This window comes from Aulostomus chinensis, chromosome 20 (assembly GCF_037954235.1).
Source record: "Aulostomus chinensis isolate RoL2024-O1b breed Wild chromosome 20, RoL_Achi_v1.0, whole genome shotgun sequence".
Lineage (NCBI taxonomy): Eukaryota > Metazoa > Chordata > Actinopteri > Syngnathiformes > Aulostomidae > Aulostomus > Aulostomus chinensis.
The window spans coordinates 16,903,635-16,920,986 of record NC_141339.1 but is presented as its reverse complement, the minus strand read 5'-3'; the positions used below and the strand labels follow the sequence as shown (position 1 = coordinate 16,920,986).

The following is a 17,352-nucleotide window of genomic DNA, read 5'->3' as shown; positions in this document are numbered from 1 at the left end:
TAGATGACCCCACAGTACAGGGTCTGGACAGGTCCCGGCATCTACAAACAGGAGAGATGATCATCATCGTGGTGGTCTTGGTCATGTGGGCAGGTAAGCATAACTATTATTAATAATCACATCAAGAAAATTACTTTGGGTTGCAAAAAAAAGAAGAAAAAATGCTCTATAAATACACGTAACAGCTTTAACCGAAAGGAAAGTGGCAGTAAATTTGACAAGACTTCTTGTACCCTGCCAAGAAATAGTTCCAGCAACGTAATACAACTTTTTTGCTCAGACCTCTCAAGAGGATATACTGTTACTTTAATCAGTGAGCTTTAGAGGCGCTGATCGGTGGGGAACAGAGAAGAGGTAGCTATTTCTCGCTGCTCTCCATCTTTTAGTGGTGTTCTACCCTTCTGGCTGTTACTTAATATTTTAAACCCACAAATGAGATGGTATCAACCTTCTAGTGAACCTGCCTGCTAGCGAGTAGATTTGCATTCGGTGAAATATTTCCTCAATTGAGCCTAAAAGATCTATAAATCAGTTTTATTCAGATTAAATCTTAATTCACCTTAAAAAAAAGTGTAATTTGTTCTTCAGGGACTCACCGTTGGGTGGCTTGAATTCACAAAAATGCTTTTCTGTCTCCCTGCGTGAATTCTTGGTGAATTCAAAGGCTAACAATATATTTTTAAACTGGAGGCAAAAGGGATGTGATTTTCCATTCTCTCCAACACATCATCCAGGATAATCCAGTGCTTTCACTATATGATCAACAATCTACAGGCACTCTGACTTAAAACCAGCTTTAAAAAAAAAAAATCCTGCAAAAAAAAAGTTTAAGGAAGAAACATAAGGAAACGCTTAAATGTGTTGGACTTGTTTTGAGCTCAAATTGAAGTTTCACTGTGCGTACGGGTGGATAAATAAGGCCTGGATTATACTGGATGATGCATTTGAGAGTTTTAAACAGATGTTTAATCTGCTTCTGTTAAAGAGTGAGAGGAGTTGGATGCTTTAATGAGGTTAAAAAAAAAAAAAAAAGGCCAGACACACACAGTATCCATATTTCTGTACACTATAATACACGGACTAAAGGGATGTTTAAATTAAATAAACATATGCTATCTGAGAGAAGAGGGGAGTTAATAATCTCAGTGTAAATCCATACGGTCCAATGTCTGTAAATTCAATGTAAAGCACCAGATGTTATTGACCAGTTCTTGTCAGTAGTGAAACGACATTAAAATCCTGCTCAAAAAGCTGAAAGATAATGAGTTACTCCCAACTGATCTGCGGCGCTTACTGTCAGCCTCAATGATGAGGAGTAATGACGCGTAACCTCTATAACCTCCGAGGTTCTAACACAGACGAAGGGCGGCATGGCTCAGAGGTAGAGTGGCTGTTTAGCAACCGAAGGGTTGCTGGTTCGATCCTCACTTCCCCAGAAGACCATGTCAAAGTATCCTTGAGCAAGACACTGAGCCCCCAATTGCTCCTAATGGCCCTGTGATGGGCTGGCGACCCGTCCAGGGTGAACCCCGCCTCTCACCCAATGTCAGCAAACATGAATGGATGGTTTTTAACACAGATTATCGTGTAACTACATCAATAAATTGACACACAGATCAATGACCCACAAATTTATAATCCATAGCCTCGGGCACAAGGCTGAAAATACATTTGACAACTCTGAACATCCCGTCCCTTTCAGCTCTGTTGGCGCAGTGATGTCAAACCAGAATCACGCGTCTCTGAGCGTCTCTACGACCGAACTCTCAAACCGTGTCTGAGTTTCTGCTCCTCTGAGGAAGAGTGATGATTAATGGAGTGTTGAGGCACAATACCAAGTGGCATATCTGACAGGCTGCCAGGAGAAGGGTTTCCCACCCGAGAGGAAGAGAGTGAGATGTTAAATAATGCTAATGAGACAAACCGAAGTACCACGGTGGCTATGAAGCGTGGGAGTGAAAGAATACAATCCCCTCATGATGCATATTCATAATAGGCTGCTCATTTGGCGCCGGTTTAAAGAATAATTATCTTATCGCCTGCCGATTTGTGAGCAACCTTCAAAAGATTCACCATCTCAAAAATATACTTTGTTCATTCTGTATTTGTTATCTTTTAATCTTTCATCCTCTTACTGTCCCCACTGCACGGATTGGACTGAACATTAATTGAATTATGAACTAATTAGGTAACTGGAACTACTTGTGCTAATGTACAATATTTCACAGAATTCTGTGTGATAAATGACTTTTTAAAAAGTTTTTAGTTTCATAAAGTCACCAAAAGCGCTTGTTTTTTTTAAAGAAGACGTCACTTTTCTTCATTTATCAAATACACACAACGATACGCTTGAACGTTAGCGTCCTAAACACAATGGATGAATCAATTCTACAGCGGCAGTGAAGAACAAATCACAATGAAAAATATGAAAACACAACAAATTGTGAGTCAGACCTACAAAAGGGAAAACAACACATCAAATCCAAAATCTCAATGCGACAAAAGAGAAACCTCTTTAACCTCTAGAGGAACAAGTTAGCAACAAAGGTTTTTCAGACGTAAACATCTTTGTTGTTTGTGTGTTGTTTTCTCTTTATCTTCTTGCCAGTTTGTTGTATTTTCCAGTTTTCTGTTGTTTGGCGAGTTGTTTTTCTGATTTCTCTCACATTATGTGGTTTATTTTCTTGTTTTCTGTTTTTTTTGTGTGATTTATTGTGTTTTTATATTTTGTTTTGGTAGTCGTCTTCCTGTTTTGTGAGTCATTTTGTTGTTTTGTTTTCCTATTTTCTGCTGCGTTGCGCGAGTTGTTGTTGTTGTTACCTTATGTGCCGTTGTTTTTCGTGAGGCGTGTTATCCTGTTTTCCCTCTTTCTACTTGCTGTTGTGTATTTGGATTTGTGATTGTGTTTAGCTTTTTCTCGTTGTAGTTTGGACTTCACTCCCACTGTACAATGCTACGATTAAACGGACACTACTTTTATATAACAAAAAGTACGAATGCAGCAACTTGTCTCATCAGCATCTCAGGATGATGTGCAGCTACACTATAGTAGATGACTTAAATCACCCTTGAATAATAATCTGTCAGCTCAATGAATTATGCCTCTGCCCGTCCTAAATCAGCGCCAAGGTCTCATCACCAGAACTGTGTACCATCATTTTCTGAATATTTCATGATATTGTTCTCATACAAATTCATGAAGTGAGGACGTTAATTGTGAGCGTACATCCAAAAGTGGAGGAGGCAGAGCTGCATCTGGCAGATTGCAAAACACAACAAAGCAAATTCCACAGAGAATCTCTGTCTTCCAAGCTTTCAGATAAAGGCTCTGCCATCACACTCCTCTGGAAGCAGAATTCCATTATCCACGTGGCCTTTCAACGTGACACGTGGTGACACGTCTGTGAGTGATAGTTGCTGCCTCTTGACTGAATGCCTTTATTCCTTGTGTGTGTGTGTGTGTGTGTGTGTGTGTGTGTGTGTGTGTGTGTGACATATGCCAACATCTCACCTCCTGGCAGCCGTTATTGCCCTGTTCTGCCGGCAGTATGACATCATCAAGGACAATGATTCCAGCAACAATAAGGAGAAGGCCAAACCGTCATCAGAGAGGAGCACGCCGGAGCATCACAGCGGCGGACTGTTGAGGAGCAAAGTGAGCATGATGTTGCTAACTGCGCTTAGAATCACTCCCTGAATCGCGTCAGGAATGGTTTCACAATTTTTTGTACGCTTGTTTCACTACTCGCCTGTGCTACGCAACTCTGTGTGACTTCTCATGTAGGTGCGCACACACACACACACACACACACACACACACACACACACACACACGTTCGCCCATCATTGTAATTTATTTGTCATGTCCCAACCAGTTTTCTGATTGTCTCAGCCACTAATTAGATATTGATTGCTTATGCATTTAAATCAAATACAAATTTCCATCAGCTATACCAAAAGGTCAGCTCTCTCATGTTCTCACTGGATGAGAAAGAGTGTCTGTCGGCGTGTGTTTGCAGTATTCTTTGTCTAGACATGCAGGGGTGTGATTGCTGGTGTGTGTGAAACAGCAGAGGGTTGGGAGAGAGAGAGAGAGAGAGAGAGAGAGTGAGTTTGCTGGAGCAGAAAAGTATCCAGGCTGTCAGGTCGCAGGTGTTTCGCCTTCTGTGTTCATGACGTTATGGTTTCGGTATCAAATTAAACACATTCGATTGTTTAGTGATATGAAAGACACAGGCTGCTGTCCAGGGCTGGCTCCACTCCCAGAATACCACTAGCTCTAACAGCACACGCCGCAGACATTGTTACCAAAACATTTCCTCGATTTTTGATGACTTTTTCACAGCTTCGAGGGGGGAAAAAATGTCAGGACTGTACACTCTTCTGAGTGACTGTCTACACGTGGAAAATATACCAAGAAATCAGTGTAAAAACTGTACCATAATATAACAAAATTAACGACAAGCATCACACAGCAATTGATAACAACTGACCGAGATTTTCATCTTATTTCCTCTTCAACATTCTTCTATGCAAGGTTTTTTTCATGCGAATTTCAATGACTTTTCTCAAATTTAAACACAGGTTTTCATAGTGTGTAACTTTTCCAGGTTTTGCCGTGACTTCATGGACCCGAGTTTAGGAATAATCTTCCAACTCACTGGAAGTACTACGCTCTCATAGTATAACAGGAATCGCAGTGAAGAATCCTACTTTATTGGACCCAGACTCATATATATATCCACTACTTCGGTTCACCGTCTACATAAATAACATAACAACTGTGTCTATTTCATCATACTTTCATGTAGTACTTTTTATACACTTTGCATTATATGACATTAGCTGAGCTGCTTGTGATAGAAGTTATTGGATGGTGCTGTTTAGCCCACAATGATGGTGGGTTTGTCTAATATGCATGAAGCCTGCGCGTCGTACAGGGTTTACAGACTGTGTGTGTGTGCGTGTGTGTGTGTGTGTGTGTGTGTGTGTGTGTGTGTGCGTGTGTGTGTGTGTAACAGTGGAACTCCTCAGAAACATTTTTAGCCCATAAATCGTAATATAATGAGCAATAAGATGTGAAAAACTTTTCAAGGAGACAGTAAACTTGTGTGTTTCTACCAGGAGTGGTTCTCAACATGCCTGAACATGCCGAAGTCTAATAGGGTCGACTTTTGGTCAGATTCAGCTGCGCAATAATTGTATTGGGGGGGGGGGGGGGGGGCGCGCGAAACAGTTCATTTATAATCTCAATTGCCAGACTTTTTTCTTTCCTTTGACTGTGAGGGAACATCGTGTGATGAGCATCGCAGAAATTGGACTAAAAGGAATGAAGCTGAAAATTTCCCCTCGCTATACATGCAACGATGTCCCAGCAGTACAATGGTTGTCACCTGAAGTTCCAAACTGAAAGCCAGAAGATGCGTACTGTGAAGGACTCATCCTGTTTTTGTGTTGTGATACGCTGTGTTTAATGCACCGTCCTGCAGGAAACAACCTCCTCTATTGGAGATGAATGCTAATGTAATCTAATCTATGTGCTCGGCCAACTCATGCTGCAATGAAGTGCCACCTGTTTGGCACTTCACAACTGCAAAACCTGATTATGCAGGATATTAACCTGATTTTCTAGACCACAGGCACATCTGGTGCTACACTACGAGGTGGAGAGCAAAAACCCTCCAACTTGCTGTGCTTCGGTTTTAATTACAAAACTTCCTTGCATGACAATAGGACGTGAAAAATTGTGAATGAACTTGCAACCGCTCCAGTGTAACTTTAGCTTTCGGCACTGAATCGTGTCAAAAATGCACCTTCTTATCCTTTTACTTGCTGGGGAAAATGGATTTTAGTCCCAAATTTTCCTCAGGGACTGTTGTTCGTGTGGAACCAACAAGACAATGACTCAATTAAGAGAACTCTTGACAACTGGTTATATATCATAAGCATTAATATTCATTCACCAATGGTTTTTTTTTTTCCCTTCTGAAAGGTATAATTCACCCAGAAATGATAATTCAATCCTCTCACCCTCATGCCCGGTGGTTGACGGTTGGGTGAAGAAGGAAAATGAGTTGTATTAAATTCCCAAACAACGGAAATGAATGATCACCAATCTTCAATTGCTAAAACAAACTATGAAATCCATCCTGCTCGGCAGAAGTAATCAGAGTATCCTGATGCCTCAACATGCCAAGTAGTTTTGAAAGAACCTCGTGAGGGCTTGGACTTCTGTTACTTGGAAGTTTCCTGCCTTATATTACAGTTTAGTGGACTGAGCAAAACCCCCCACCTTACTCACGACATTCCATGGGCATGTGGGAGAATTTTCTTTTTTTAAAAAAGTTTTATCCCTTTAATTTTCCGATGCAGATCAGCAATTAACTACTTATGGATCTTGTTTCTCCTATTTTTGGGACAAAAAATTCCATCTCACTCTGTTTTGTTATTCATGAAAAAAAAATGTGAAAACTAGAAAGACTCGCCAGGGACCCGCCAATGTAAAGGCACACAGACTTTGTGTCGCAACAATTTCTGCCACAGTGCGATCGGCTCTAATAACGACGGACGGTAGTGACACTTTGTTTCTCTACTCTTGCAGTTTCATCCTTCGGTGCCGTCGATCAACATCATTGAAGTCTGAGAGGAAGAAAGTTGAAATTTCTCTTCTACCATCAATGTGTAGTACATTCAGTCTTTCTCAGTGTTGAGAAACTCCAGCTGAAGGATATTAAGGTTGTGTAGGGCATTAAATGTGATGGGGGGGCCAACCAAGGTGATATCTCATCAGACACACACATGCATGCAGAGTGTTTATAGGAAAACAACCCTGTACACACACACACACACACACACACAAATGAATATGTAGACTAGAGCAGAGCTGTTAACCCATGTTAACCTAGTTAACATGATGACTTTGCCAGGTGCTTGGTATGTTACTGCAATACAAGACACAATCTCATCTCTGGGAGGCTTCAGTCCCACATGACTGTAAATACTGCATTGTATTTTTTGATATCGGCATGTGCACCTGTAATGATAAATTAAATAGATGGACGTGTTTTCATTGCAAATAGTGTTAACACGCTGCCTGATCACGCACATGTATACTGTATGACTGTAGACACGTATGTCACATTTCATTTTAAGAGCCACAACATTTCTTTATTTTTTCTGAAATGTTCAAATGAAAACCGTCACGCTCCTTTTTAGTATTTCATAAACAACGAACATGTATGTACATATTTGATTTATTTATAAGATAAATCTGCATGCAGGTTCATTTGCGTGTAGAATAGCATTTGATGTGTATTCTAAGTTAGATGCCCAAAAATGGAGAAATAAACATGATTGCAGTACTGTGAAGCTACTACTCTTTCGATCCTACTATTGATGCTTTTAGACAAGAACGCATATTTTACTCCATGCCAGTGTTTCATTATTGTAGATCTTGTACATTTCCGGACAATTGTATTACCTGAAGTGTAAAATAAACCTTATTTTGAATGTTACCGTTACCAAGTTGCAATAAATAACAATGTTTCCCTCACTGAGATTCTTATGTTGCATCTGTTGTGCACAAAATGCTCCGCGAGGGCCATTAAAGTGCTTTTAATTTAAATGCAGAGCCGCGTGACTGAATCGCATTCACCATGCTGACGTGTTTAATTATATAACTGAAAAAAAAATAGTTTTATTTTTTGTAAAGTACTGCAAAACTATAGCAGAATTGCTTAGTAATTTTTTTTATATGTAAATATACAGAAAACACTGAACTTCCTGCACAAAAGATGTCTCTTGTGACTTTACTGATGACATAATCAGCAACACTGCATCCAGTACAATTGATAATTTGGCTCCCGATGACTGAAACGTGTATGAGTGTGCACCTTTTCTCACCACACGCACGTCAGCACTTCTGCTTCTTTCCAGATTGCAAACTGCACTTTGAACGTCCGACTTTGCACCAGCTTCTTGTTGACCCGACGCTGAGTCACTCCCTCCGAAATCTCTCTTCATATTTGTGAATATCATTGATGTACAAATGACCAGACAATGCATTTCATGAACTTTTACGTAAGTGATAAGTCTCCCAACACGACTGCAACGGTGATGTAATGTAAAGGATTGTTTGAAAAAGATAAATTTCCTACTCGTTGTCTCTTCAAGAGCTGGCAGGGTTTAACTGTACAGTAATATTTAATGTTTTTTAAGGTAATGATATAAATGGTGATTTCATAACAGGATCATTAAATATTTTGGCCACAGTTAACATCGGGATTCAGTACTAGGAACTCTTCAAAACCCATCACTGATGACGTTAGCTGAAAATAAGCCAAGTTAAAGCGCTGCTTCACGCCCAGAAAAAGTGAGTTTGAGCCTGTCTGCTTGCAACCTCTCAAAAACACACACCGGCACGAACAAGAGTAACGAGAGTACACGGAGGGTTCAGCCGCACTGGTTCACACTCCGTCAAGGTCACGCCAAACCTGAGGTCTTTGATTGTTTGTTGTTCGGCTCAGATCAAAGTGTCTGGGGATTATTGAGCATACGGTTTATCTATGAGGACATGGATTTTACTGGATGACGCCTTTGAGAGTTTGCAAACAGACATTTGGGACAGTGTTGCTGTTGTTAGCCAGAAGTCTAAATTAGCTTTGAGCTAAATAGACATGGCTGGCTCTTTCAGCATCCTGCAGTCACTAAAAAGTGACGCAGGTGGGAAAATTAATTTGGTGGTCGAAGACTATGATGTTATACTATTTAAATATTCAATTTTGGGGTGAAGTATCACTTTAAAACAGCATTTGGGTCACAAGTAAATGAAAACGGCAACAATTCATTATTTTACTCCAGGTTTAGCAAGTTAAACTAAAGTGAAAATAATTCATACGTGAAATTGTTTATAAAAAGGTGCAATTATACAAATAGTGGCCTGATATTAATAATAAACATTCTGATGAGGGGACTTGCGTCATATTATACAACATGATAATTTCAAATCCAACAGAAAAAGACTGTTCTACGCAGCTGTCCATCAAAGGGTTATTTTTTTGCATCTCCTCCTCGAATGGGCTCCCATTACTGAATCCAAAAATCACTACAACCACTACGTTTATGCGTGACGCGCCCGAGGTTGGAAGACGAGACGTCGGGCTCAACAGAGCGACTTCAATAAGCCATTTCAACTGCCCTTTAAACTAGATTGTTCCTCATCAAAAATGTAATTACACAGAAGTAGCTCATCTTAAAATAGCAAGTGATTATAGCGTCCTGGGGATTCATGGGGAATATTGTACTCCTTTGTTTTTTTCTCCTAACAGTGTTTCAGTGCACAGACTGGCTACTTCCATTAGTTGCTGCTATGATTTATGGCTGTTGTTCCAGCTGAAGATAAGCTGGATAGATGTTGAATGTGATTCAGAGGTAGTTTACGTGTACTGTACACCGTCTATAAATTAATGCAATGGAATATTTTCTCTCCTCATTGTAGCGTTTGAGAGAAAAGGAAGAACGAGCTCAAATTTAACTTCATTTTAGATCCGTTACTTTGATTTGATTAGAACCTTTTACTGTTTAATCCAACCTACTGTCACTGTGTTTTGCTGAGTGCAAGATTTGCAGAAGCGCCTTTAAATCAGATTTTTATCATTAGAGCCATTTTTCAGTTTTTGCTCTTTCGTCTCTGGTTGACACTTTCGTACTGCGAATATATCACAGTCTGCTGGTATGTAGTAAATAATACGCTCACACCTTCAAGTGTAATGGGAGATATCTATCGCGTACTTGCAGGTTATTGCCCTCTGTTTGTCATTTTCTCTGCTGCAGCCTTTTAAACTTTATATCTGACCTCCACTATTTAAACCATACTGGATATCAAACACAGCAGCCTTTATGAAGGTAATATTAGTCCTCTAGGAGAGTGTGCAGCACCTTATCAGCTAATTAGCCAGTTCACAATTCTGTTAAATAGCCAATTAGCAATTAATTACACTCTTATGAATACGAGACGAGCTGTTCCTTTGTAGATCCTAGAACAGCTCGGACAAATTAGACATTGCAAATAATCAGAGAGCTCCAGAGTTTAATGAGAATTCTTGAATCAACGTCAAGTGGATAAAATCATATTTTCCGCTTAATGAGTTGGTTATGAGGAAACAAGAGAGGAGGATTGTTCTAGTTTTGGAGTTTCTCCTGCTACAATGACAAAATAGAAAGGCGAACCACCTTATCGCTTTTTCTTATTCTTAAAAGGCATCTTTTAATTAAAACTCGAGTTGAAGATAACTGCCAGTCTCGTCTGCGGCTCGTTCCCGTCATTGACTCAGCATTTCCAGGCAACTTATTGATCAAAACAACATCAATATCAGGACTCTTTGAAAACATGTACAAAACAATGCAATGGCAACAATAGCGTCTAGAATCCGCGCCGATAGATCATTGGCACCCAGCCACGATGCAGCAATCACCTCAGTTTTGGCATGAGCGAGATTCAGATCTGCATAATATGAGGTGAGAAGTCCTTGTCTGAACCTGTGACATCGTTTCTCTGAGTGAGTGTGCTTGCAGGTAAGTATTCAAGTCTGGAACTTCTCTAGATATGGTATGCAATTTCTTATTTGCTTTAAGTTTTAATCTGAAGATGCGTGACATTTCATATTACAAAATTTAAATAGTTTTACATTTAAAACATGTTTAAAGCCTTTCGTAGGTGCTTTATCGGGTACGAAGAACTGTGAGGGCTCAAAACATTGTGGTTTCTTATTTAAGTTTAAAGCCCCAGATCAGACACGGAGAGGAGGAATATAAAATCGTACATTTACTTTTTGAGCCCATTAAAAAAAAAACAACAAAAAAAAACCCTCTGCCCAAACTTTTTACTCAGCGTGTACATCTGGGTCGCGCCAAGCTCTAGGCTCTTACAGGATTCTGCGGCAGTGTACCGCTACCTATGTATAAGAACAAAAAAGCTAAATTCTGCTTTTTACACACATATTTAAAAACAAATGTAACTGAACATATCAGACCCATTTTCACTGTCGCCCTGCCTACTTACAATTTATCCCTTTTGCAGGGTGTCTACCGCCTTCAGGCACTGAAATTTAATGTTTTTTTTAAGACCGTTTCTATATCATCTTTATTCAAATCCAGCACTTTTTATCCGAGCGTTACAGTATATGTGTAAATATGTATAAATAGAATATGTGTTGTTTTATGGTTGTTACAGTGAGTGAGGTTCGTCTATTTTGCCAAAAGAAAAAGATTCAATTTAGTGAAAGGTAATATGAAGGCAATTACAGCAATAAAGATCTGAGAATCTTACTTTTGTAAGAATTTCAAAACTATAATACATAAGATTTGTTTCTGATGAATGACTACAGCTTCCATTTTCTTTAGGATTGTCCTACGCAATAAAAGATGAAAATCAAACATATTTCTAAAGATAACCGCAGCTGGCAGTGTGATCAATCTCACAGGTACAGCCACACACACACACACACAAAAAAAAAAAATCGATATCTGACAAGACAAAGTAAAGGACTCCACACGCTTCTCTCAAGGTGCAAAAAATTGTGCAAGTTGGTCTAAACTAAAACATTGCAATGTTACAAATGTAAATTCCTGCGTCAGACCTCGCTGCCCTGTGGGGTTCTGACTGTGAAAATTGGCAGGATGTTGTTGCTTGGCACGAGCGGCGGCCTGAATGAACGGACAGATCGATGTGACTGTGTCAGGCGGATGGCCAGACAAGAGGATGTCCTTGTTTTGTTTGCTGGAAGATGTTTGAGAAGAAAGGGGGGGTAAAAAAAAAAAAAAAAAAAAATCATAAAAAAGGATGGATTAAAGTTCACGTTTGAAATGAGTTGTTCTTGACGGATGGGTGGAAAGGCGATGATAGAAGAAAAACGCTTACAAAGAGAAAACTGCGAGCGCTGTGAGTTGTTGATTTTTGCACGTGGTTTGAAAAATCATTAAATTATAAAAAACATTTTTGCACCAAAGACACATTTGCAATATTATCTTACACTGCAGGTCCCGCCCCATCCAGGGTGAACCCCACCTCTCGCTCAGCGTCAGCTGGGATAGGCTCCAGCCCCCTCCCCCCGCGACCCTCAACAGATAAGTGGATGGATGGATGGGACAACGGGTCCAGCTGCATATGTCATATTAAAAAAAAAAATCACTTTTTTACAAACACAGTCTTTTATTAGGCATATTTTACAAACCAAACAGTTTCCAAAGTCTGTACAAACGTTTGCCGTTCAGGACACGTGGTTTATTCACAAATTATCATAAGCCCACAACACTGCTGGAAACCCGCTAATTGCATAGATAGAAAATAAGCACCTTCTTTTTTAAAGTAAACTGATACTGTAAACGTGGTTAATGAGATCTCATCTCACACGATACTCTGTGTTTCCATCAGGAGATTTTTCAATATGTTCAAAAATGCCATATAGCAACTGGCACAGGCTGATGGTCCTCACAGCGCTGTTGATTCAAACTGACTATTTATATTTTCAAGCCACCCCTCCCCGAAACTGAAGTTGTGAAAGTCAAGCTGGCTCCATCTTAATCCATCCAGTAATTCATCCAAAGGGGCTTAACTGCAACATTACATGATTTTGTGGTTGTTGTTGTTGTTGTTGTTAATCAACTCAAAATGGTTAAAAACACAAAACTGAGTGCAGAGTGAAGCTCGTACCTTACTGTAATATATATTGCTTTTCTCTACAGGTGTGGTTCTGGTCCTGGAGTCAGGACCCTGATGGTGGTCTGCATTTGAAACCTCTGAAAACAGTTCTTAAGTCTGTAAGACTGAAACATTACTGTGTTTCCATGGTAACAGGCCCCAGGTACCTCGGTAATACGCATTTCTTTCGATTATCGTTTTTTGTTTGTTTTTTTTAGGTTCTAAGTACGCACAAGTCGACTGTGACTCTGCAGTTATTTCAATAAATCTCAAACACTAAAGCCAAAATAGAATTTAATATCCAGCCAAAAAAAGAAGAGAAAAACAAGCCAGGAGGGGTCTGGGTCACTGGCATCAACCTGATTATTCTGGGGGGTCAGAAAGGTTGAAAAACTCAAGAAACAAAGCTACTTTCCTCATTCGGAAGCACATCGTCCTCTCCTTGGTCCAGACCGGGCGAGTCGACCGACCTCTCTGGCATCATGACATGAGACAGCTGTTTGTTGGTTTTAAAACAATCCAACATTGACTTGGAACTAATGATTAGCCAAACAATGCTAGCGGCAGGCGTGCGGGACGTGTCTCCTCAGCATCGCACTAACACCACTGTTTGTTTTACTTTGCTGCACTCTGAAAATTCTAAACCCGGTGGAAATCGGGAGAGGATGTCAGAACCAAGACAGAAACAGAGAGTAACAAGCTGACAATTCCTCAACCCTTAATCAGTCGGTGGTGGAAAAATACCTTTCCAATAAATAACAAATTGACAGCACGGCGCCTCGTTGACCTTGAGCTTCATTGTACAGAACTAAAATTCTCTCAGGAGGTTACTTATCACATCCAAACATGTTCACTCTTCTCAGACATGCAACACAGCCAGTCGGGAATGAAATAATGCATTTAAGTTTCACAGTGTAACCTGATCCAACTATTCCGCAGTCACTGGGTGTCATGACAACAACAGCAGAGAACCCCCTCGGTGCCGCCTTTCTCCATGAATGGAGAGAGAAGTGCCACTTCAGACACACTAGGACATTTCTCCTTCAACCTCATCTGAGCGGAAAAAGAACTTGTACACTTGAGAGAAGAAAAAGCAGCACGGATCCTGGTCAAGAGGGGAACCGGGGGGGGGGGGGGGGGGGGGGGTTGCTGATCAGTACATGAACAACATAAATACAAATTCAAGAATATGTCAGTTTTTGTAATTATTGTGGTTACTATGTACACAAACTGGCCGTTTCAACAACAACAAAAAATCCCACAGTAATAAAAGACGTACTGTACATTTAGAATTGTACAAAGAAGTCTAACTGAATGCAAAAAATACAAGCGTCACATCCTAACGTTATTTTGAAAACAGTCATTTATAGTTATCAGATATGTATACATAAATATGAATGCATACGTAAAGTTTTGACATTGAAAAAATACAAGATATGGAAATAGGTTTCTTTACTCTTTAAATCCCTCTTCATCACTATTCCACGACAGTAACACTGATGTCACGTGACACGGCGGCTGAGTGAACGAGCAGACAACAGGCAGTGTAAATATTTGAGCTATATTATAGAAGAGCTGAGAAAAATGGCAGCAGGAGAAAAGTTCAGGGTTGTACAGTGTGTTTTCTTTACTTTGTCAATAGCGCTGCACGATTTCTGTTGTGATTATTGTGTTTGACGTCGCGAGGTGATGATAAATGGCACTTGCTGGGTTCTCAAGAAAAAAAATGCACAAAAAAAAAAATCTGAATAATTTTGAGAAGTGTATTTCTCAAATCCGTACAAATGCGAAATAGCAGCAAAAAATACAAATCAAAAAAGATTTGTGCGGTTTTATCAAAGACATGACACTGCAATAGTGATTAATCTTGAATCTCTAACCAAACAACATGATCTTCTATTTCATGAAACCGCAGAATTAATAATCCAGACATGTGTGTCATAAAGCCAGCAAAGTGAAAGTTTGCTTTTTCTCTTGATTCATGATCCCTCCACAAAACTGAGGTTTCAGTGTTTTCAATGGATTTAATGTTTTAATCGATTTTCAAAAAGCAAAGTTGTTGTATATGAATATTGCTGAGTGACCCGAAACTTTTCTCTAATCGTGGTACAACATTAGAGCTGGTGAGTAAGAAGAATGAAGTAAAAGAAACACTTAATATCTTACGCTATTAAGCAAACCTTAGCTGAGAATTGGCAATATTGTAAACATCAGTTTGACCAAAATAAATAATTTAATAATAATAATTAAAAAAAAAATCACCCACACAAAGTCCATTTATTTGATGTGTCTTCAACTTTCAGGCAAACATTGAGTCGTCAAATGACGAAGCCTCAAAAGCTACGAAGCCAACCAAACCATCACCATGACAACTAAGCAGCTCCACCACTGAGAAGGGCCACAGGATGTGATGTCACATCTCAGTTTGGCTCCCCCCCCCCCCCCCCGAAATATTATACCTCGACTTCTGATAAGGAGGTCATGTGATCACCAGCATTTTTCCAACTGTTTTGCCAGGTAACTCAAAAAGTCATGGATTGATTTTGTTGAAACTTGAGCTTTCTGATGATGTCATAGCATCTTGGCGGAGTTCCCTTTATTTAAAGTGATACCTCATCCAAAAAAGATATTTAAGTACTCACAAACAGATATCTTAAGCTCACAAAGGTTTGTTTTTCACTGCAGCATCACTTCAGAATGCAGAGAGAGCCAGCCGTGTGTATTTAGCTTGAAGCTAATAGCGCCCCATAGCCACAAACCACTCACAACACCAGGCTAAATATACGTGGCTGGCTCTTTCTGCAATCTGAAAGACAAAGAAGTGATGCTGCAGTGGAAATAAATGTATTTGTGAGGTCAAGACACCTATTTGTGTGTACTTAAATACACATTTTGCATGTAGCATCACTTTAAGACAAGAAACCATGTACTCCACCGCGTAACTGTTCCTTGCGTCTTTGAGGTTGCAGCTGAAACCAGAGTAAGTGTGACACAGGAGGTAAATTTAAAAGCCTGTTTGTTTAAAATTCGATCACAAAGTGATTCATCGTCCAATGAAGAATTCTCATTTAGTCATGCTCAAGACAGAGGATAAAGATTTATCTTCCCAGTTGATGCAGAATGTCGTCAGGTCACTGCTGAGTCTAGCAGCTATCAAAAAAAAAAAAGATAAATACTGTACATATACAATTTTCTAGGGTGAATCTGTGTAAATCCACCATTTATACCAATTTAAAGGTTGATGCATGCGAAGGTGTTTCTACAAGTTGACATGAAAAGAAATATTCACTCTGAACCAGGTATTCATCTTCTAACCCTCTGATGGAATTTGAAGACACCAACAAAAGCTCATGAAAAATGTAGCTCTTGCTCACGTTGCGGTGTTTCGCACAGTGCGTGTCGTCCGGCAGAAACTTTCAATATTGCAGGAGGTGGCCTGGAGATGATGCTCAATCTGAATAAAACTGACAGGCGTTCACAGAAATAGTTTAACATATCAGGATTTCCATTCAGCCTTCACTTCAGCAGCTGCTTGAATCAAAATAGCAAAATTTATTCAGGTTGTCCACCACTGGGGAGTATGATACATTTTCCTGTCTCTTCAGTTTTGTTTTTTTTGTCAGTCTGGGAGAGAGAGCGGTGTGATGTTTATCTAATTTTGATGATGCTGTAGGTGGCACAGCTATTTCCAGGACGCGTTATTCAAACTGGCTCTCGTGGGAGACCTCGTGGAGACTCAGAGCTGCATTGTCAGGTTCGGAGCGGGACTCGGCCAGTCTGACAGAGCGAGAAATGAAGGGAAATAATCAGCCTTCAAAGGGGCTTCACGGGAGATGCAAAGGTTAAATAAGAAATAGAGAGAATAAACACAAGGCAAGAAGAAGAAGATGTGATGCAGCATCACATGGGGGGAGGAGGGGAGCAGAGGAGGGGAGACATTCGAGACGCAATGGGAGGAGCCAACTCATTCATACAACTTGAACAACTGACGCACATACAGGAGTGAATGAAACCTTGGCTAAACAAAGAAAATGACACTGATGGAAGTGTGGCGGTTCAAGAGGACAAACACATACAGAGGAAACACCAGCAAAATAAAAAACAACTTCATCAGTTTTACAAAACACACACACACACACACACACACACACACACACACACACACACAAAGTACAAAAATAATGAAGCTGTTTTTATCTTTTTGCGTTTGTCCTCTTAACTTGCGACGTGTTTGCACCGCTCTGCCACTGCATGTAAGGCCGCGTGAAAGCCATGATACTACACTGAACCGAGCAGTTCATGTTTAATTCTAAATTTGCCACATGCAGAATCAAGCACATCGTTAAGCACGTGTTACTTACTCGGGTCTGTCTCCTCTACTTCCATGTTGCTGCATGTAAAGTAAATGACATCATTACTACAGTAATCACACACACACACACACACACACATCATGCATGCAGTGAAAGCAGGTTGAATTACAAAAGAGGGTGCCTTACATTTTAGATGAAGCTCAATTATTGAAGTATCTCAGAGTACAGCTGGTCCAACCCAGCAGTTACATAATCTGCACTTGAACTGAAGGGTCACGCTGAATTTAAGGAACCTTAAATAAACATCAAACAATTTCCTTAAACCAATTTGCCCTAAATATG

At 39.9% G+C, this 17,352-nt stretch overlaps 2 protein-coding genes across 7 annotated transcripts in view; one reads left to right on the top strand and one right to left on the bottom strand.

The window, feature by feature from the left end:
- The window catches only part of fndc4a (fibronectin type III domain containing 4a), a 30,323-nt gene extending 22,781 nt beyond the window's left edge, over positions 1 to 7,542 (top strand). Inside the window, exons 4-6 of the mRNA XM_086190205.1 lie at positions 4 to 93; positions 3,522 to 3,655; positions 6,602 to 7,542. Coding sequence (XP_086046331.1) covers positions 4 to 93; positions 3,522 to 3,655; positions 6,602 to 6,643 — 266 coding nt within the window. The 3' untranslated portion in view covers positions 6,644 to 7,542. The remainder of the gene's footprint in view (positions 1 to 3; positions 94 to 3,521; positions 3,656 to 6,601) is intronic.
- A 7,599-nt stretch (positions 7,543 to 15,141) lies between these two features.
- Positions 15,142 to 17,352, bottom strand: part of LOC147243047 (low density lipoprotein receptor adapter protein 1) — a 43,437-nt gene continuing 41,226 nt past the window's right edge. For 2 of the 6 annotated variants that reach the window (XR_015110531.1, XR_015110530.1), the window contains exons 10-12: positions 17,197 to 17,303; positions 17,059 to 17,087; positions 15,142 to 16,474 (exon numbers count right to left, since the gene is read on the bottom strand). Coding sequence is in view for 2 of the 6 variants with exons in the window: in XM_086188811.1 (XP_086044937.1) it covers positions 16,434 to 16,474; positions 17,059 to 17,087 (70 nt within the window). In the remaining 4 variants the exon portion in view is untranslated. The remainder of the gene's footprint in view (positions 16,475 to 17,058; positions 17,088 to 17,196; positions 17,304 to 17,352) is intronic. The other 4 variants (XR_015110528.1, XR_015110529.1, XM_086188811.1 and 1 more) reach the window with 2 other exon arrangements.